This window comes from Arabidopsis thaliana, chromosome 4 (assembly GCF_000001735.4).
Source record: "Arabidopsis thaliana chromosome 4, partial sequence".
NCBI classification, from domain to species: Eukaryota; Viridiplantae; Streptophyta; class Magnoliopsida; order Brassicales; family Brassicaceae; genus Arabidopsis; species Arabidopsis thaliana.
In genome coordinates, this window is record NC_003075.7 from 8,308,746 (window position 1) to 8,329,503 (window position 20,758).

Consider the following 20,758-nt stretch of genomic DNA (forward strand, 5'->3'; position numbering starts at 1 on the left):
AGACGGCTCTGTGTTCGATTAATGACACCACGATGGGACTTATAATACAAATCAGTATACTCATATATTACAAGATCATGTTAACTTTCTTACTATTTATATTTTGGTTAGCAACATGCAATATGCGGGTTTGAATAAGGCCATAAGGGTGATGACACACTGACAACACTAACACAAACCATTGGATTACATTTTTTTGTTCGTGTAGAAGTTAATCAGGCGGCTAGTTGACTTGACTTGGCCTGAAAAATGCAAAAACCTCACATATTTAAGCACATCGTGACATGGTCCGATTTTTGCTTTCTTTTGTTTTGTGGCTTAGATTGTAAAGCTCTGTCCGCACTAGACTCAACTTACATATTCATATTCATATTCACCTCTGGTCCATATATATTATAAAAGTCCAATAGAACATGTTCACGAGAATCTGTATAGGTAAACCTCATCCACCATTTAACATTTCATGAACATGTTTGACTTCCATTAACAAGATCGATGTCTTTGTAATTTAATATTAAAAAGAACTTTAACATAAAAACAAGCATGGAAAATTCAAAAAGAATTGGTCAAAGAGTATTGCCAAAACAAAAATGTAAAGAAACGGGAAAAGGGAAGATAAAGCAGCTAATTTTCTTTCTCCAACTCTGACCAATGACCATATCCAAGCGTGTATGTAATGTACCTAGTCAACATGTTACAAGTCGTGGCCCTCCTCACCTTATTATATATGTCATCTACATAAACATCAGACATCACACACCAACATCATTATTATGTTCTTTGATACAAAAGTACTCAATTATCCTACAATTCACAAATCTATCTCCATGGCGTCCACGATGCAAAGAACAAGCAGCTCCGCGGCCAGTAACGAGAGGCAACTTAGCCAGCTACAGAGACGAGCTCCGTCTTTAATGATCAAACCAACGTCTTTTAGTAACTGGAACGTGGCGATCCCTCTCCTTTCACCGCTCGCTCCTTCTCTAACATCATCCTTCGACCAATCACATGTTCCTCCGCCGCAGAACAAGACTGAGATACCAGTGGAAGAAGAGGTGAAGAAGACACCAGTTTTCAAGAAATGGCAACATCCCGCGTCGCCGTTCTGCTACGAGCCAACAACGTTTGTCCCACCGTTCATCCAGGTTTAGAACGGTTCATCAAAATTTTGTAGATTTGATGACTCAGCTACCAGCCCCGTGTGAATTTTGTTCCTGTGATATTACACGCGGTTAACTATTTTTCACGTTTTTGTATCAGTTTTATCCTCTAAGAGATAATATTATTCACTAACAAAGTATTAATTCAAGTTCTAAATGGGTAAAAAAAAATGCATAAAACACATGAAACAAAATTATGGGAAAAACATGGAGAAAATAGTTGCATGAATTCTTTAAATAAATTGTCAAATTAACCCATCATACATCTAGGGTTGGACTTTTCTTTAAAGTTCATTTCTTCAAAGTGTTCACTTTTAACAAATAAAAAAACTAACTTCATGGATTCAATATGGGCCGAACTAAAGCCCAGTAAGCCCAATTCAATTTAATTCTATTTTCTTCTTCTTCTTCTAGGGACTTGTAGTACAGTAAGAACTTTCGTACGTTTCTCGCAAACAAAACACGAAAACTTACGCTTCTGGAATTGAATCCAAATCGAGAATTTCCTTTACAATGCTCTAAATTCGTCTGTTATGTTGAATCCTTCGTAAGAGAGTAGAATCGAAGACGAATCAAATGAACTTTCGAAGGTTTGATCTATTGATCTCTTCCTCTGCATTCGAATCCTGTTTTTATGTAGATTCATCAATGTTTAACAAATGATATTGATTCTGCTCTCGATCGAATTTGATCTAGATCTCTTCACAATCTCCAGATTCACTCTTTCTGAAATCTTAGTTTTTTGAATCACCGACATTCGAATTCCTGATTCTGAGTCATTGACCTAATTCTAGAGTTCTAATTACAGTTTTCCAGATTTTGAATTGAGTGTATCCAACTAGAATTGGAGAAAATTGGATCTGATTAAGAACCAATGGTTTTGATTTCTGTAGGGAGAATCGTGCTTCGAGAACGTCTCTCTTTGATGGCCTTGATGGACTTGAAGAAGGTCGCTTGAGAGCTTCTTCTTCGTATGCTCATGACGAACGTGATAATGATGAAGCTTTGGAAAATCTTCAGGACAGAGTTTCGTTTCTCAAGAGAGTATGTTTCTTTCATCTATATAACTAAAGAATCAAAATATCAACACAAGCATAAACATTAGGATTAAGAATTGTGATTCTTTATTGTGAAATGGATGGTGCTACTGATCCTTATTGTTTGAGAAAGAACAGTCCCTTAAGCACTGCTAAGTCGAGACCCTAAATGTATCTTTCGAGCATCGAACGATGATCTAATGCTTTCGAAAAGTCTAGATATAAAGAAATTGAACTTAGTTTTTAGTTCCTAGATATGTATTGAAATTGTAGATTAAGAACATTCTCTCCAGCATTGCTATCACTAGACCCTGTATAAGTCTTTCGGACTCAACGACAAGGATCGAGCTATGATGTAATGCCTTAGAAAAGTCTAGTTATGAAAACAATGCCTTTTTTGTTTTCACTCTTGTCAAATCTAGTTTGCAATAACGCTTGCCTGAGATGTAAGTTGGTAATAATATCTTATCAGGTGACTGGAGACATACATGAAGAAGTTGAGAATCATAACCGCTTGCTTGACAAAGTGGTAAGCTGAAAGTTTGATTTCATCTGTTTCAGTTTGTAGATCTCTATCACATGCTTTTCTTCTAAGCTATTTGTTGTTGTATCTCTAGGGGAACAAAATGGACTCCGCGAGGGGGATAATGTCGGGAACGATCAACCGCTTCAAGTTGGTATGTAAATAAGATTTCGTACCTTTTATATATGCATCACCCCTTTTGTTTTTCGCTATCAAAACTTATATCTGAATAAAACTCGATTTTAACACGACAGGTCTTTGAGAAGAAGTCTAATCGAAAAAGTTGCAAACTCATAGCTTATTTTGTGCTCCTGTTCTTGATCATGTATTACCTTATTAGGTAAAATACACTTCTTCTTATAGTTATCAAAACACTTGACTTTTCTTAGGGACTGGTTCAAGTCCTTGTTCTTTGACTCGAACACTGACAATCTTTCGGATTTTGCAGGCTATTAAACTACATCAAAGGGTAAATTTGGATACAAGAAGAAAGTAGAGTGTTAAATGAATAGTTTCGTTTGGGACTTCCATTTTTGGATTTCTCCTGATGAATGAATGATTCAGACATAGTAAACAAGTCAAGGGACCCTATTGAAACCCTATTGAAACCCTATTGAAACAAGACAAAGAAAGAGATTGTGAAGAGACTAGTGAACCAACCGAAAGAAAAAATGTTTGATAGAGACTTGTTTGTCACAAGCAAAATCATCTCATGTCATTTCATGTAATGTAGCAAAAGCTTCTTTATCATTTGTCAACTATTTGATCTTGGGTTCATGTTAGCAGTTTTGTCTACAAAAAGCTTAATTGATTGATTGATAAGCTTAATTATTAGCTTTCTGTGAAAAAAAGTTTAGCACTTTGTAATAAAAACAAGATAACTTGGCGTCTTGTTTCCAAAAATTTCCAATTTTCAGAATTTTAAGGCGCAAATACCGTCCTGTATATTGACATTTTGCTAAAGATCCAAATACGTAACAACATGAGAAATATCATTTTTGAACGACTCGCAACAATTCCACAAGTTGACAGGACACTACTATGCAGAAGAGTTTGATTTTTTTTCCACTTTAGGTAACAAGTTGACAATAATCGACAAGTTCATTTTTGGTTTGGTAATAGACAACAAGTTGACATGTACATTTCCAAATGGTTCGGTTTCTAGGTCAAATCATCTTAACAATTATGTAAACTATAGTCTTAAATGTTGAATTTACGAGTGAATAACAGGTTGCTATGCTAAATAGTAAATTTCTTGAAACTACTGTTTAGATAAATAGTCAAATAACCATGAGTTTTAATATAGCTACTAGAGGATAACATTTGAGTTCTGGCACAATATATAGAAAAAAAGTAAAAAAAAAAAAATGTTACCTTATTAAATCGGGAGTAGTTTTTCAATTTCTTCTGATCTTTTAGTATATGCTAAAATACCATGTTAGTAAATATGAATGTGATTTTTGTAAAATAAATATATTATAACACAACAACAGATGTTATGCTACATATATTAAACAGGGTGCTAGATTATAAACAAAAGTGTTTTGGATTCACATGAAAAATATGTGTAATTATTTGAAGAAGTTAGATATATAGATCATTCAAAAAATAGTAAGCTACATGGTTATCTAATATACTGTTGGTAGTGAATCCATCAACCTAATCGTGACATATATACAATGTACAATCGAAATCGTTTCTAAGAAAGCCGACGAAATACTCAGCCTTTAGAAAGACTAGTATACGACATGTCCTACCACCCTAATTACTAAGAGAAAAAGATTCATGATGCTGCGGGAAATGACTTGCTTTCTTCAATTAACTCTTCATTCGAGCTTTGGTTGCTCTAGCTCACAAATTATCGTCGTAGTTAATTGAATATTTACAAGGAGCTGACTAAAAAATTAAATGTACATGCACATACATTGGAGCACGCCCACCATGGCTATGCTAAGCATGCTCTCTTAGCAGAAGTGACACCTCTCAGAAGCTATTGGGCCATAACAGAGTTATGACACGGGTCATATCCGTCAAAAGCACATTGCTTCTAGAATGCGAGGTATGATTGCTAAAAACACGATCGACAAGGAACTCAAGAACATCAACTTGCATATTGAACCTACATACATGCCGTATATAGGCATGTGCGAGGAGTATTAAGGATATAGGACTGGTTAACTTCGGTTATCACTGGTTTGGTTGAATGTGGTTTACTAACCACAATAATCTTATGTATATAAGTTTAATCTCGATTACTTTGTTAGTTAAGTTGGTTGTAACAACACTTTAAGCTGAATAAGAAAAGTTGTTATCTTCTTCTTCGTCTCTCTTCTCCGATCTTGAATCTCCGATGTATCGGATTTTATCATGGTATCAGAGCACAATATATTGATTCCGCGTTTGTTGTGTTCATCGGGAGAGAGTTTCATTTTCGATTTCTTCTTTTGATTCTTTCGTTCGCTTATGCCATTCGTTATTTTTCCGATTCACCGGAGTATTTTTCATTCTGTTTCTTTTACTTCCTTCAATTGACCTTTAGCGTGAGCGAATCTCGTTTTCTATACATCAAATTCGTCTCGCTTTCTTTGTAATTTTTCATTCTTACTCTGAGAATGGGATCTTATGTACCTCCACCTGCGAATCCGGTGACTCGTCCTCCGATCAACAATGGTGATCAAATTCGATATCCAGTAGATCAATATGAGAATCCGTACTATCTTCATAGTGCAGATCACGCTGGATTGATTCTTGTGTCAGATCGACTTACGACAGCTTCAGATTTTCATTCATGGCGTCGATCGATCTTGATGGCTTTGAATGTCAGAAACAAATTGGGATTTATAAACGGTACGATTACTAAACCACCTGAGGATCATAGAGATTTTGGTGCTTGGTCTAGGTGTAATGATATTGTTAGTACTTGGTTGATGAACTCTGTTGATAAGAAGATAGGTCAGAGTTTACTTTACATAGCTACTGTTCAAGGAATTTGGAACAATCTGTTATCAAGATTCAAGCAAGATGATGCACCAAGGATCTTTGATATAGAACAGAAGTTAAGTAAAATAGAGCAGGGATCTATGGATATTTCAACATACTATACAGCTTTGTTAACTCTGTGGGAAGAACACAGAAATTATGTTGAGCTCCCAGTTTGTACATGTGGTCGTTGTGAGTGTGATGCTGCAGTTAAATGGGAACATTTACAACAGAGAAGTAGAGTGACTAAGTTTCTTAAGGAATTGAATGAAGGATTTGATCAAACAAGACGTCATATTTTGATGCTTAAACCTATACCTACTATTAAAGAAGCGTTCAATATGGTAACTCAAGATGAGAGACAAAGGAATGTCAAGCCACTTACTCGTGTTGATAGTGTTGCTTTTCAAAACACTTCTATGATAAATGAAGATGAAAATGCTTATGTTGCAGCATATAACACAGTTAGACCTAATCAGAAGCCGATATGTACTCACTGTGGGAAAGTGGGACATACAATTCAAAAATGTTATAAAGTCCATGGTTATCCACCGGGTATGAAGACAGGCAATACAGGATATACTTACAAGCCTAACCCTCAGCTACATGTGCAACCTAGGATGCCAATGATGCCTCAACCAAGGATGCAGTTTCCAGCTCAGCCTTATACTAATTCGATGCAGAAAGCGAATGTTGTGGCTCAAGTTTATGCAGAGACTGGTGCATATCCTTCTGAAGGTTATTCACAGGCACCTATGATGAATCCATATGGTAGTTATCCAATGCCACATATAACACATGGTGGAAACAACCTGAGTCTTCAAGATTTTACTCCTCAACAAATCGAGCAGATGATTTCACAGTTTCAGGCTCAAGTGCAAGTTCCAGAGCCTGCAGCTTCTTCAAGTAATCCTAGTCCATTGGCTACAGTTTCTGAACATGGTTTTATGGCACTTACTTCCACATCGGGTACTATAATCCCTTTCCCTTCTACTAGTCTTAAGTATGAGAATAATGATCTCAAATTTCAAAATCATACATTATCAGCTTTACAGAAATTCTTACCATCAGATGCTTGGATTATAGATAGTGGAGCCTCTAGTCATGTATGTTCAGACTTAGCGATGTTTAGGGAATTAAAATCTGTCTCTGGTGTCACTGTTACATTACCAAATGGTACTAGGGTTTCTATTACGCATATAGGAACTGTGCATATTACTCAAAAACTCATATTACATAATGTTTTACATGTTCCTGATTTTAAATTCAATTTGATGAGTGTTAGTTCTTTGGTTAAAACTATATCGTGTTCTGCTCATTTCTATGTTGATTGTTGTTTGATTCAAGAACTTTCTCAGGGCTTGATGATTGGGAGGGGTAGACTTTATCACAATCTATACATTCTTGAAACAGAAAATACTTCCCCCTCTACATCAACACCTGCAGCTTGTTTGTTCACTGGATCTGTTCTAAATGATGGACATCTGTGGCATCAACGTTTAGGCCATCCATCTTCAGTAGTTTTACAGAAACTTGTTAGTATCATTCCTTCTTTGAAGTCTTTTAATTCAGAGTCATCACCTTGTTGCATTTGTCCATTAGCAAAACAGAAAAGATTAGCTTACATATCTCATAATAATCTAGCTTCTAATCCATTTGATCTTGTTCACTTGGATATATGGGGTCCTTTTAGTATTGAGTCTATAGAAGGTTTTAGATATTTTCTTACTGTTGTTGATGATTGTACAAGGACCACTTGGGTTTACATGTTAAGAAATAAAAAGGATGTTTCATCTGTTTTTCCTGAATTCATAAAGCTTGTCTCAACACAATTTAATGCAAAAATAAAAGCAATTAGATCTGATAATGCACCTGAACTTGGATTTACTGAAATTGTGAAAGAACATGGCATGCTTCATCATTTCTCATGTGCATACACTCCTCAACAAAATTCAGTTGTAGAAAGAAAGCATCAGCATATTCTTAATGTGGCTAGAGCTTTACTTTTTCAGTCAAACATTCCTATGCAATATTGGAGTGATTGTGTCACTACTGCTGTTTTCTTGATAAATAGATTACCATCACCATTGCTGAATAATAAATCTCCTTATGAACTTATATTGAACAAGCAACCTGATTACTCTTTGTTGAAGAATTTTGGATGTCTTTGTTTTGTTTCAACTAATGCTCATGAAAGAACTAAATTTACTCCTCGTGCTAGAGCTTGTGTGTTTCTAGGATACCCATCGGGTTACAAAGGGTATAAGGTACTTGATTTGGAATCTCATTCTGTCACTGTGTCAAGAAATGTGGTTTTTAAAGAGCATGTTTTTCCTTTTAAGACTAGTGAATTGTTGAATAAGGCTGTAGACATGTTTCCAAATTCGATTCTACCTTTACCGGCTCCATTGCATTTTGTTGAAACTATGCCATTGATTGATGAGGATTCATTGATACCTACTACGACAGATTCTAGGACTGCTGATAATCATGCATCATCATCATCATCTGCATTACCTAGTATCATACCTCCATCTAGTAATACAGAAACACAGGATATAGATTCTAATGCTGTACCCATTACTAGGTCTAAACGTACTACTAGGGCTCCTTCTTATCTGTCTGAGTATCATTGTTCCCTCGTTCCTTCCATTTCTACATTACCCCCTACAGATTCATCCATTCCTATACATCCATTACCAGAAATTTTTACAGCTTCATCACCTAAAAAGACTACACCTTATCCCATCTCTACGGTTGTGTCCTATGATAAATACACGCCTCTTTGTCAATCTTATATCTTTGCTTATAATACAGAAACAGAACCTAAAACATTTTCACAGGCTATGAAGTCAGAGAAATGGATTAGGGTTGCAGTTGAAGAGCTTCAGGCTATGGAACTTAATAAGACATGGTCTGTTGAATCATTACCGCCTGATAAAAATGTTGTAGGTTGTAAATGGGTGTTTACTATTAAGTATAACCCTGATGGTACAGTGGAGAGATATAAGGCCCGGTTAGTTGCTCAAGGGTTTACACAGCAGGAGGGAATTGATTTTCTTGATACATTCTCACCTGTTGCGAAGTTGACAAGTGCGAAAATGATGTTAGGCCTTGCTGCTATTACGGGTTGGACACTGACGCAGATGGACGTCTCGGATGCATTCTTACATGGAGATTTGGATGAAGAAATCTTCATGAGTTTACCTCAAGGTTACACTCCTCCTGCAGGTACAATCTTGCCTCCTAATCCAGTCTGTAGATTGTTGAAGTCTATATATGGGTTAAAACAAGCTTCTAGACAATGGTACAAACGTTTGTCTTCAGTCTTGTTGGGAGCAAATTTCATATAATCTCCTGCTGATAACACTTTGTTTGTGAAAGTGGTTTCTGGAGGTTTTGTTGCGGCTTTAGTATATATTGATGATATTATGATAGCCAGCAACAATGATGCAGAAGTGGAGAATTTGAAGGCTTTACTGAGATCAGAATTTAAGATAAAAGATCTTGGACCCGCAAGATTCTTTCTGGGTTTGGAAATCAAGATCATCCAAAGGTATCTCAGTTTGTCAACGCAAGTATGCTCTCAATTTGTTAGAAGATGCAGGCTTACTTGGTTGTAAACCAAGTTCTATCCCTATGGATCCAACGTTACATTTGGTAAGGGATATGGGAACTCCTCTGCCAAATCCTACTGCATATAGGAAATTAATTGGCCGCTTGTTGTATCTAACCATTACAAGACCAGACATCACTTATGCAGTACATCAGCTAAGTCAGTTTATCTCGGCTCCTTCTGACATTCACTTACAGGCTGCTCATAAGGTTCTTCGATACATAAAAGCTAATCCTGGTCAAGGACTGATGTATTCTGCAGATTATGAGATTTGTTTGAATGGTTTTTCTGATGCTGATTGGGCTGCGTGTAAAGATACTAGAAGATCTATTTCAGGTTTCTGCATATATCTGGGAACATCTCTTATATCCTGGAAGTCAAAGAAGCAAGCTGTAGCTAGCAGAAGCAGTACAGAATCTGAGTATCGGAGTATGGCTCAGGCTACTTGTGAGATCATATGGCTGCAACAATTACTGAAGGACTTGCATATTCCGTTAACATGTCCTGCTAAGCTTTTCTGCGACAACAAATCAGCACTTCACAGCTCTTTGAATCCTGTGTTCCACGAGCGTACGAAGCACATAGAAATAGATTGTCATACTGTTCGGGATCAGATCAAGGCAGGCAATCTGAAAGCTCTACACGTTCCTACTGAAAACCAACATGCTGATATACTTACCAAAGCTCTTCATCCTGGTCCGTTTCACCATCTTCTCAGACAAATGTCATTGTCAAGTCTCTTTCTTCCTAACAAGCCAGTTCGAAGCTAGAGACTTGAGGGGGGGATATTAAGGATATAGGACCGGTTAACTTCGGTTATCACTGGTTTGGTTGAATGTGGTTTACTAACCACAATAATCTTATGTCTATAAGTTTAATCTCGATTACTTTGTTAGTTAAGTTGGTTGTAACAACACTTTAAGCTGAATAAGAAAAGTTGTTATCTTCTTCTTCGTCTCTCTTCTCCAATCTTGAATCTCCGATGTATCGGACGTTATCAAGGAATACATTTGCACGAGATCCATGTTCAAACAAACATGAAATTTAGCGTATTAAAGGACCAAATGTTTTTCTTAAAAAAACATTTCTATGTAATTAGGATCCATATTTCAAATTTGAACAAAGACCATTGTGTCTTTTTGCTATTTTTGAGTCGGTCCTGCCTACATTGATTCAAAATCTCTTTTATGTTCGTATACTTCGTCAAAATCTCTGCATAGTCACATTCGTCTGCTGAAGAGTACCAACTCCCAAATATTTTCTTGTATGCTCTTCCATTAACATCTTTTCTAAGCTAATGAAAACTAGATATTTGCCTTAGGTCCAAAACTAAATCTATCTTCTTTCCTCATAGTTTTCTCAATTTCCGGCAACTCACATTATCTCAATTCTAACTAGAGTGTCAAAGAGTTTTTGAGATGAAATACCTCTAAAAGCCAGTTAGACAAAGATAAGTTACTAAACTTGTAGATTCAGCCTTGTAACTACTAGCTTAGAAAAACCTTATGGATTTAGAACATGGTTCAAGAATTTTCCATATGGTTTCAATTGTGGTTTACGGGATGATTAGTTGAGATTGTAGCGGTAAATTGTGGCTTAAAATATTGATGTTATATATATATTGTTTTTAACATAGGTTATGAGTTAAAATAATAATAATAACTAAAGCTACAGATTATTGACTCTTAAAAAAACGAAATAGAGGAATACATTATATAGATGGTCTAAGTTTGACTCGTTTTAACCGTTAGCTACTTAATTATTAGGTGAAAATTCAAAATATTCAAGTGTACAAAGTACTTGTTTTAGATTAGAAATTTTTTTTTTTTTTTTTTGTAAATTAGATTGGATACTTTGGATTAACTATTCTTTTTTTGGATTCTATATTCAAACGTATCAATATCAGTCATATCTTATTATAGAAATAGGGTAAAAGAGTTGTCGAGAGTGGAGACGTCGGGGCAAGGGAAAATGACGTGCTCCCCACCACCCCAATGCTCACGCGCACTATGCCCCACTTAACCCTAATTTCCAATGCTAATCTATCAATTACATTTCATTTATTTCTTCATTTATTTAAAGATAACTACACTTATTGTATGTATAAACTGCAAAACATATGATACTAATATTTACTACTCTAGTGAAAGAAGAAAATGATCTGGCTAGTTCCCCATGCCACAACATTCCAACACAATACATTTATCTCTTTTGGTCTTGGGGTTTTACAAATTGTATCAGAGTAAACAAGAATATGTTTTCTAAAATAGTTTTCCCCATAAACCGATCTTTCCTAAAATATTACACCATGTGAAACCCAAGACTTGTCTAGGCAACCTCAGTAATATGAGTGTATAATTAAAGTTCTGGCAGAAAATTATAAGATGAATTCATTAAATACGTTATGGAGCTTAGGACTTTGGCATAATCGGTATTCAATCCCACTGTTATTTAAAATAGACTCATATAAAAATTGTCCAGTATATTTTATATATTAATAAAAAGAGAGTACACACATAGTATTGCGTTCTTGGATTCTATATAAACCCTATATAAATAATACTAACTTGTGAAAAATTAATTATTGCCCACTTTCTCTCTCTCTCTCTCTCTGATTGATTCTTGAAAAGAAAATCAAAGTCTCAATAGCTTTGTTTTGATTCTAGTTCCATTCCACAATTGCATCTAATTCTCCTACCGTAGCCTTTTCTTCTTTATTTGTCATCAACAACTCCTAAAATTCATATGAAATTAGAGAAATCGAAACGAAAAGATAATATTTTTCAAGAAAGAGCTACATATACACCTTTTGACCTTGTAAAGTTGGAACCCTAGAGGCCTTTCAAGCAAATCATCAGGGTAACAATTTCTTGATCTTTCTTTTTAGCGAATTTCCAGTTTTTGGTCAATCATGGCAAACCCTTGGTGGACGAACCAGAGTGGTTTAGCGGGCATGGTGGACCATTCGGTCTCCTCAGGCCATCACCAAAACCATCACCACCAAAGTCTTCTTACCAAAGGAGATCTTGGAATAGCCATGAATCAGAGCCAAGACAACGACCAAGACGAAGAAGATGATCCTAGAGAAGGAGCCGTTGAGGTGGTCAACCGTAGACCAAGAGGTAGACCACCAGGATCCAAAAACAAACCCAAAGCTCCAATCTTTGTGACAAGAGACAGCCCCAACGCACTCCGTAGCCATGTCTTGGAGATCTCCGACGGCAGTGACGTCGCCGACACAATCGCTCACTTCTCAAGACGCAGGCAACGCGGCGTTTGCGTTCTCAGCGGGACAGGCTCAGTCGCTAACGTCACCCTCCGCCAAGCCGCCGCACCAGGAGGTGTGGTCTCTCTCCAAGGCAGGTTTGAAATCTTATCTTTAACCGGTGCTTTCCTCCCTGGACCTTCCCCACCCGGGTCAACCGGTTTAACGGTTTACTTAGCCGGGGTCCAGGGTCAGGTCGTTGGAGGTAGCGTTGTAGGCCCACTCTTAGCCATAGGGTCGGTCATGGTGATTGCTGCTACTTTCTCTAACGCTACTTATGAGAGATTGCCCATGGAAGAAGAGGAAGACGGTGGCGGCTCAAGACAGATTCACGGAGGCGGTGACTCACCGCCCAGAATCGGTAGTAACCTGCCTGATCTATCAGGGATGGCCGGGCCAGGCTACAATATGCCGCCGCATCTGATTCCAAATGGGGCTGGTCAGCTAGGGCACGAACCATATACATGGGTCCACGCAAGACCACCTTACTGACTCAGTGAGCCATTTCTATATATAATGGTCTATATAAATAAATATATAGATGAATATAAGCAAGCAATTTGAGGTAGTCTATTACAAAGCTTTTGCTCTGGTTGGAAAAATAAATAAGTATCAAAGCTTTGTTTGTTCTTAATGGAAATATAGAGCTTGGGAAGGTAGAAAGAGACGACATTAAGGGACTTTCAGATTTTCAGTATTACTACTCCACGAAATTATTGAAATAAATAAACATTGTACTGTAAATTAGAATGTTTGTCTTTTTGTTTTTGTGTAGTAGTATTTAACTACAATATTTGTATGTGTTTGCCTTTGTGATCTTTAGATACTTTACATTTTGGTTGGCTCAAAAACCATGGGTTTATTATATATATTTAATGCTGGTTCAACGATGAAGGAACGTTGAGAGCATATATTGCCTATTTGTGCGTTTCGATATTATATTTCTAATTCATGATCATTTTTATTTAAGGTTTTTACCATAGGTCCATAGTGGTGGTTCTTTAATCTTCGCGTCATGATGCTATTGGAATTTTTTAATATGACTATGTAAACAAAAGAATGAGAGATTGTTGACTAGCTAAAAGCATATACGTACTCTCTATGTGTATTAATTGATGTTATTTAATGGTACATGACACGAAAGAAGCTTTAAAACAAAATTATGACTGAACAAAAAAAACGGTTGATGTTGTTGGCGAGAACGACTTAAGGAAGTTTACAAACCTATACTATGAAGTTTTAAGTCGTTGTAAGTCTTAACTAAAAAATACTATTACCAAACGATCATTTATTGATGTTAATGCACTTTTGTAATTTTTAGTGTTTTTTTTTTCCAAATAGAACTTGATATATTCCCTCTAATTTGATATATAAGATTTATGAGTTAAGAGCATGCATATTCAGAAAAATATATTTTAAAAATATCATTAAATATTTGGTTTACAAAAATTAGGCAAAATCATAGAAGATAGTTTCTAAATGACAATTCACAAGGAAAAATCAAGAAATAAATCATAATTCAATACCTTTTTTTTTACCTCATTTGTTTTGGATTATTGGTTGCATATATGGTTCCTAAGGAAAAAAGGATATTATTTTAAATTTGGGATGATTTTGTTAATAGGACAACATGGAGGAACCAACTATTTCAAGGTTAGAAATTTACTTAAACTCTCACCAAAAAACACGCCAAATTGGAAGTACTTATCTTAGATAAGTTATCTATCTACATAGTTTGCAAACAAATTGGTCTACATTCAGGTAAAAAAATTTCATTTTTTTTGTTATGTTCTTTTCTCTTTCTTTTTTTCTTTTTTTCTTTTTCAGTCTTGAATCTAGATTTATATGTTGAGTAAACGAAATATAAATCAAAAATTTTTTTTTACCATGTCTTGCTTATTGTACAAGAGACAAAATGAATATGTTCGACTAAAAGACAAAAAAAAAAGATTATAAAAACAAATAACTCATGTGATGTTTAATTCAAACAGTTACGGAAAAAATATATATACATTCTTGTAACTTAAGTTTAGAGTATGGATGGTACGTTTGAACATCCCCTGGTCAACATAATTACCCAATAATTCTGAAAACCTCGAATCCGACATGTGATCCGACCCAGATAGAAGAAACTGCAATTTCATCTATTATGATTTTTGTTTTTCTCGTTCAGAAACCTTATTCATACTCTATTTGACCAGAAAAATACCCAAAAACATTTCTGAAGGACTATACTAATTTTTAAATTATTTTTTATTCCTCGTCTTCAAATCTTTTTCTATTTCTAAACTAAGTCTCGTAGTCAAATATTGTATAATAGAGAATATTCGAAACACATCACCATCACTACATCAAAACTTTCACATATATATTAGCTAATTGTGATCTATTCTTCGCAATGTATTGTTATATTTTTCGTTGTCTTTTACCTTACCAAAAACTAATACTGCCGCCTTATGCCACTAGACAATTTGTTAAACTGGATTTTCAGCCAAATAGTGACAATCTAACAATTTTGATTATTAAACTAATGAAAATGTATAGTTCCTTTGTAGATACCAATATGTATCACGTCAAATCGAGTGGGGGATCCTAGAAATGGCGCAACATGAAGGACCATCTTCACATGAATTCACGTGTCAATTGTCAAAGCCAATGGGACGTATATAATTATTCTATTAGTATAATATAATTATAATATCGTGTAATTAATAACATCTATGTGGTCACATCATTGCAAAGCTTAAAGACAACCTTAGTTACTTAATCGGACCAATTTACTCCATTAACTATAATTATTATGCGTCACACAAACTAGATTATGGTAATATGGTGGCATCATATTTCTAACTTTCCAAGCCTAGCTACTTTCAAACTAAAATCTATAATGTTTTACGACTAAAACAAACACAAATAAATGTGTTTATACAAGGTTTTGATATTGTTAACTTATGCTTTATTCATACCAATACAAACTCATTGTTGCTTCTCTACATATATATGCAACAGCCACAAGCATTTTCTGAACCCAGCCTCAAGATAAATGAGACCTTTTTAATCATTTCATTGTGCGATAGAATAAGTTCCGTTATTTTCTTTCTATTACCGACCAATCTTTGGATTTCAGAAGAGCTTTTAGCCTTTTACAATTTCATAAGTAATTTATGCAACAAATTACTTAATATGAAGTTTTCCTTAAGTGAAAATAATAATTAAATTTTTTGATTTTGAGTCTAACAAAAAAAATAAAAATTGGTTTCAATTATTATCTTATTGTGTAATAATATATAGGTGTTGTATATGACTAAATAGTGCTGAATTGCTGATGCATGATGAATTCGTTTGGAGTTAATGAAGATTGAGTAGTGCTGATTAAGTTGCTAACTAGTAGATCCACCGTCAAAATAAAACCTTCATTTTTTCTTAAGTATTGATAAATTTATCTTTATGAAATCACTAATTATTCTGACAAATCCAATGCACTTTGGGAGCTTGAAAAGCCGCAATCTCGTTCTCAGTCACTAACTGTAATGTAGCATAGGCTTCCACTAAACCTAATTAACGAAATTTGGACCACCAAATAAACAAACGAAATTAATACTAACCATTTGTAGTAAAATTACACCTACAAATCTACAACATCCTGTTTTCTTATAATTGTTGTTTTAAAATCTGTACGTCACAATATATTTAAATATTATAATTTCTAATATACCTGTCATTAATACAATTTTCTTTTCTGCGGATGAACTTTTTTATAATATTTTTTTCTTCACAATACAAATAATCATTTAGTCATAAATCATTTTGAAATTACTAGTAAATGTTTGTTCCCTATCATCTACTTGCCACACAATTGATAGATATTAATCATTTTCGTATAGCTTTATATATGTTTTTTTTATTATTATTGTACATTATGTTGAGTTTAAATAGTGATACAACGATACTAATATTAAGTATTAGTATTACTATATATGTTTTGATCATATTTTTAAACTAAAAATTGATTAAATATGCAATAAATAAAAAATGTTAACACCTAATAATTCCTCCAAATTAAAAAAGGATTCTTTAATTTAGCTTCTTAATGTTAAAGACGGACTCATCCAAAAATCCTCTTCTTCTTTATTTTTGATGAGACTTCCTACCAACAAAAGAATCATTTGTTACCGAAAATATCAGTTAACTTACAATTGGTTGGAATCTTAAAATGTATACTTAATAAGCTGATTCGTGTGATTGAACTAAACAAAAGATTTCCATCAAGTATTACATCATTGCCCACTTCGTGATTGCATTAGTAATATATTTACTTGTTTCAAACATAAAGTAACTTTAAAAGAATATTGGTATATATGGAAAAATCCAAATAAAGCCATAAAGGTCTATAGTTAATCCTAGTCACATCCTATTCTGTATATTTTCTTTAACTTTTATTAATTAAACATAAGGAAAACTTAAGTTTTGTCTTTAATTAAAGGCCTTTAATTGGATAATAATCTTCTAACCCCACCTACTTGCTTGAAACAAAAACACATAAAAAATCAGTTTCTAGAAACTTAGAAAAGTAAGTGTCATTTACGTTTATCATTAGCAAATCAACCGGATGAACGTATATTAAATATTGAAAAAACATACAATCAGATTATTAATTTGAGTCCCACTATTCAAAAACTAAAATAAAAATACAATCATTCATTGGTGTAAATAAATTATTTTTGGTTGTGATTTTTCTTATAAAAAATTACAAGTAAATGAGTACCAATAGCCTCATTAAAAAAGTATTTATAAAAAAAAAATCATAAACCAAGGAAAATCTTGTTCCTTTTTATATCAATTTTCTGTATACATATTTAAATTGCCCTGTTTAGTAGTATTCCATCAGATATAAAACTTTCATTTATTCGCTATGTCACAACTATTACAGTAGTTTTTCTGGCTGAATTTAGACACTTTTAAACTGAGAACTGAAAAATTTATAGAGATTAGATAGTCAAAATATATTTTTTAAAAAAGCTTACAATAAACAAAAGGAAAGATTGTTGTTAAATTTCCAAGGAAAGAAATATGGGAAAGGCGCAAAAAAAGACTGAAACAAGAAAAAGACAAAAGAGGAAACTGAAGCTTTGACCGATACAACATCTCCCACGTGTACATGCTTTTCCTCCCGTAAATACCGGGCAACCCTCTCTTCAAAATTATTTTATTTTTACATAAAAACTGCAACATTTAGTAGTATAAATTAAAATGAAATACATAAAATGTGGTTCCACATCTTCTTCTTTTTTTGTTCATGATATCTTATTCACATAATAAACTTTTTCTTTTTGTCTCATCGTATGTTATCTTCTAAACTTAGTTGAAAAAGCTTAATTATGTAATTTTAGGGCATCTTCATCAATGAGAAACTCACAAAATTTCTCAAACAAAAAAAATATTAATATTATATTATAATTTGATTATTTGATTAAAAAAGTATTTTTGTTAAAAAATTGAACCAATAGTGAGATGAGAATTATCATGATGAATTGTATAGAGTATCTCGGAGTTTCTCAAGTGAGAAACTTTGTACACTCTCTCTCCTTCATTTTTTTTATTTTTAATTTTTTAATTGTGAGAAACTCTTATGAGATACTCCCAATGGAGATGGTCAGTTTACCTACAAAACTTAGTTGAAAAAAACTTGTTATATAAGTGGTATTTTATTGTCAATGTGTAAATTACTATTCCATTTCTACTTTTTTTGTTTCTTCCGTTCCGTTGAACTGTACACTATTCTTTATATTACGTATTATGGATTTATGGTACTAGACTACTAGGCTATCGGCTATGACCAAATTCACATTCATATATAACTCCGGTATCCCACTGTTGTTTATGATTCTATAAATATCACCAAAGTTCAAAATCCAAAGTTTTGGGACTAGCTAGAACCGATTGGGTGGTCAGTTAGTCAGGTTTGTAGAAACAAGATGAAATATATTGGAATTAGTATTTTGTGCCCAACGTATTCATCTATTTTAGCCCATAATCAAACCCCCAGATTGCTTATTTGGGTTGGTTTTAAAGTTTAGTGATATTTTTGTTTACTGCATAAATGATTTTGAGAATACGTTTAGTGATATCAAAATCTGATTTTGAGCAGATGTTTATGGAGAGTCAGATTTTGATATCACTAAATGCGTTTGACAAGCTATGCAACACGTTCAGGGCCGGGTAGAGTTTCATGTAGAATCGACGAATTTCTGATATAGGGTTTCCAGATTCTTCAAAATCATTGTAAAGGACCAAAGTTATATGAAGGAACATCGCCTATTAATCGAAAATTTGCTCCTCGCAACGGAGTTAGTCAAGGACTATCATAAAGATTCAGTCTCAGAACGCTGCGCTATCAAAATTGACATCTCCAAGGCTTTTGATTCAGTTCAATGGACCTTCCTCAAGAATGTCCTCTTAACTCTTGATTTTCCTCAAGTTTTTGTTCATTGGATCATGCTTTGCGTTACCACAGCATCTTTCTCGGTTCAGGTTAACGGGGAACTAGCTGGATACTTTAATAGTTCACGGGGGCTGCGTCAGGGTTGTTCTCTATCTCCTTATCTCTTCGTCATTGTCATGGATGTTCTATCCAAGAAGCTTGACAGAGCTGCAGGCTTAAGGAAGTTTGGATACCATCCAAAGTGTAAAAATCTTGGTTTAACACATCTTTCTTTTGCTGATGATATCATGGTGCTCACAGATGGGAAACTTCGATCCCTTGAGGGTATTGTGGAGGTCTTTGACAGTTTTGCAAAACAATCATGTCTCAAGATTAGCATGGAGAAAACAACAATTTATCTTGCAGGAATTTCTGATACTGTGCGCCAAGAGTTTGAGGAACAATTTCATTTTGAAGTAGGATGTCTCCCGGTGCGGTATCTCGGGTTACCTCTAGTCACCAAGAGACTCACATCTCAGGACTACAACCCGCTTCTTGAGCAGATAAAACGACGAATAGGAACATGGACAGCCCGGTTCTTGTCCTACGCGGGTCGTCTAAATTTGATCAGTTCGGTTTTATGGAGTATATGTAATTTTTGGCTCTCTGCTTTCAGGCTTCCACGTGAGTGTATTCGGGAAATCGACAAGCTTTGTTCTGCTTTCCTTTGGTCAGGACCAGAGTTAAGTACTAAGAAGGCTAAGATTGCTTGGGATACAATATGTAGACCAAAACAAGAGGGAGGATTGGGTCTGCGGTCAATCAAAGAGGCAAATGATGTATGTTGTCTGAAACTTATTTGGCGAATGGTCTCGCATGGTGATTAGCTATGGGTGAAGTGGATTAAGACCCACCTCCTAAAGCACAACACTTTCTGGTCCCTTAGATCAGCACAACAAGGCTCTTGGATGTGGAAAAAGTTGTTGAAATACCGAAACATTGCAAAAGATTTCTCTAAGGTTGATATTAGAAATGGCGAAAGGTCTTCATTTTGGTATGATGATTGGTCAACCATGGGCAGATTGATTGACGTCGTGGGCGAACGTGGCCAAATTGATATGGGGATTAGTAAGCATAAGACGCTTGCAGAGGCATGGGACGGAAGGAGCTCACGTACGCATCGAGCAGCAATTCTAAATAACATTGAACAAGAACTTTATTGGTGAAACAAAACAGAGTGATGGCAGAGGACATTTTTCTTTGGAAAGGGAGAAAGGATATTTATCGGCCACGTTTCTCAACACGAGATACTTGGAACCATACTCGCACACCTTCGCCTGTAGTCACTTGGCACAAGAGCGTCTGGTTTGCAGGAGGGACCCCCAAGTTCTCTTTCTGCGTCTGGTTGGCGGCTCACAATCGTTTAGCAACAGGAGATCGCATGCTTAGCTGGAACAGGGACTCTCCACAGGATGCGCTCTTTGTAATCACACGCTGGAAACTAGAAATCACCTTTTTTTCTCTTGTGTTTACGCTTCAGAAATTTGGCAGGCTCTGACAAGGAACATCTATGGAGCAAAGTATACTACTCACTGGAATGACTTGATTGCAGCCACTTCGGGTCATTGGCAAGATCGAACAAAGCGGTTCATAGCTCACTATGTCTTCCAAGCAACGATTCATACTATCTGGAGGAAACGTAACAATCGGCGGCATGGCGAACAACCAAATCCACCGGTGCGTTTAATCCGATGGAT

General features: G+C 35.0%; 3 protein-coding genes and 2 pseudogenes across 5 annotated transcripts; all 5 read left to right on the forward strand.

Moving 5' to 3' along the window:
• The first annotated feature begins 638 nt into the window (after nucleotides 1-638).
• On the forward strand, nucleotides 639-1,313 carry AT4G14450 (uncharacterized protein). Its single transcript, NM_117524.6, has one exon. The coding sequence runs from the start codon at nucleotides 774-776 to the stop codon at nucleotides 1,149-1,151; it is 378 nt and encodes a 125-aa protein (NP_193181.3). The 5' UTR covers nucleotides 639-773; the 3' UTR covers nucleotides 1,152-1,313.
• Nucleotides 1,314-1,573: 260 nt separating this feature from the next.
• On the forward strand, nucleotides 1,574-3,639 carry ATBET12 (Target SNARE coiled-coil domain protein). The gene is made up of 6 exons (NM_179053.3): nucleotides 1,574-1,750; nucleotides 2,054-2,204; nucleotides 2,670-2,726; nucleotides 2,815-2,874; nucleotides 2,975-3,060; nucleotides 3,169-3,639. Exons 1-6 carry the CDS (start codon nucleotides 1,737-1,739, stop codon nucleotides 3,191-3,193), a joined length of 393 nt encoding a protein of 130 aa, NP_849384.1. The 5' UTR covers nucleotides 1,574-1,736; the 3' UTR covers nucleotides 3,194-3,639.
• A 1,693-nt stretch (nucleotides 3,640-5,332) lies between these two features.
• AT4G14460 lies at nucleotides 5,333-10,085 on the forward strand (annotated as a pseudogene; the record flags this gene model as incomplete). The annotated part of the gene is made up of 1 exon: nucleotides 5,333-10,085.
• A 1,707-nt stretch (nucleotides 10,086-11,792) lies between these two features.
• AHL20 (AT-hook motif nuclear-localized protein 20) lies at nucleotides 11,793-13,607 on the forward strand. The gene has a single exon (NM_117526.4). The coding sequence runs from the start codon at nucleotides 12,227-12,229 to the stop codon at nucleotides 13,070-13,072; it is 846 nt and encodes a 281-aa protein (NP_567432.1). The 5' UTR covers nucleotides 11,793-12,226; the 3' UTR covers nucleotides 13,073-13,607.
• A 5,273-nt stretch (nucleotides 13,608-18,880) lies between these two features.
• AT4G14470 lies at nucleotides 18,881-19,888 on the forward strand (annotated as a pseudogene; the record flags this gene model as incomplete). Its single annotated transcript has 1 exon — nucleotides 18,881-19,888.
• Nucleotides 19,889-20,758: the final 870 nt, after the last annotated feature.

Bases quoted from the DNA above. Each gene is read 5' to 3' on its own strand.
- AT4G14450 (NM_117524.6), top strand. From the start codon at position 774: ATGTTCTTTGATACAAAAGTACTCAATTATCCTACAATTCACAAATCT.
- ATBET12 (NM_179053.3), top strand. The intron at 2,205-2,669 runs GTATGTTTCTTT...ATATCTTATCAG, and splicing joins GAGTTTCGTTTCTCAAGAGA to GTGACTGGAGACATACATGA. The intron at 3,061-3,168 runs GTAAAATACACT...CGGATTTTGCAG, and splicing joins ATCATGTATTACCTTATTAG to GCTATTAAACTACATCAAAG.
- AHL20 (NM_117526.4), top strand. From the start codon at position 12,227: ATGGCAAACCCTTGGTGGACGAACCAGAGTGGTTTAGCGGGCATGGTG.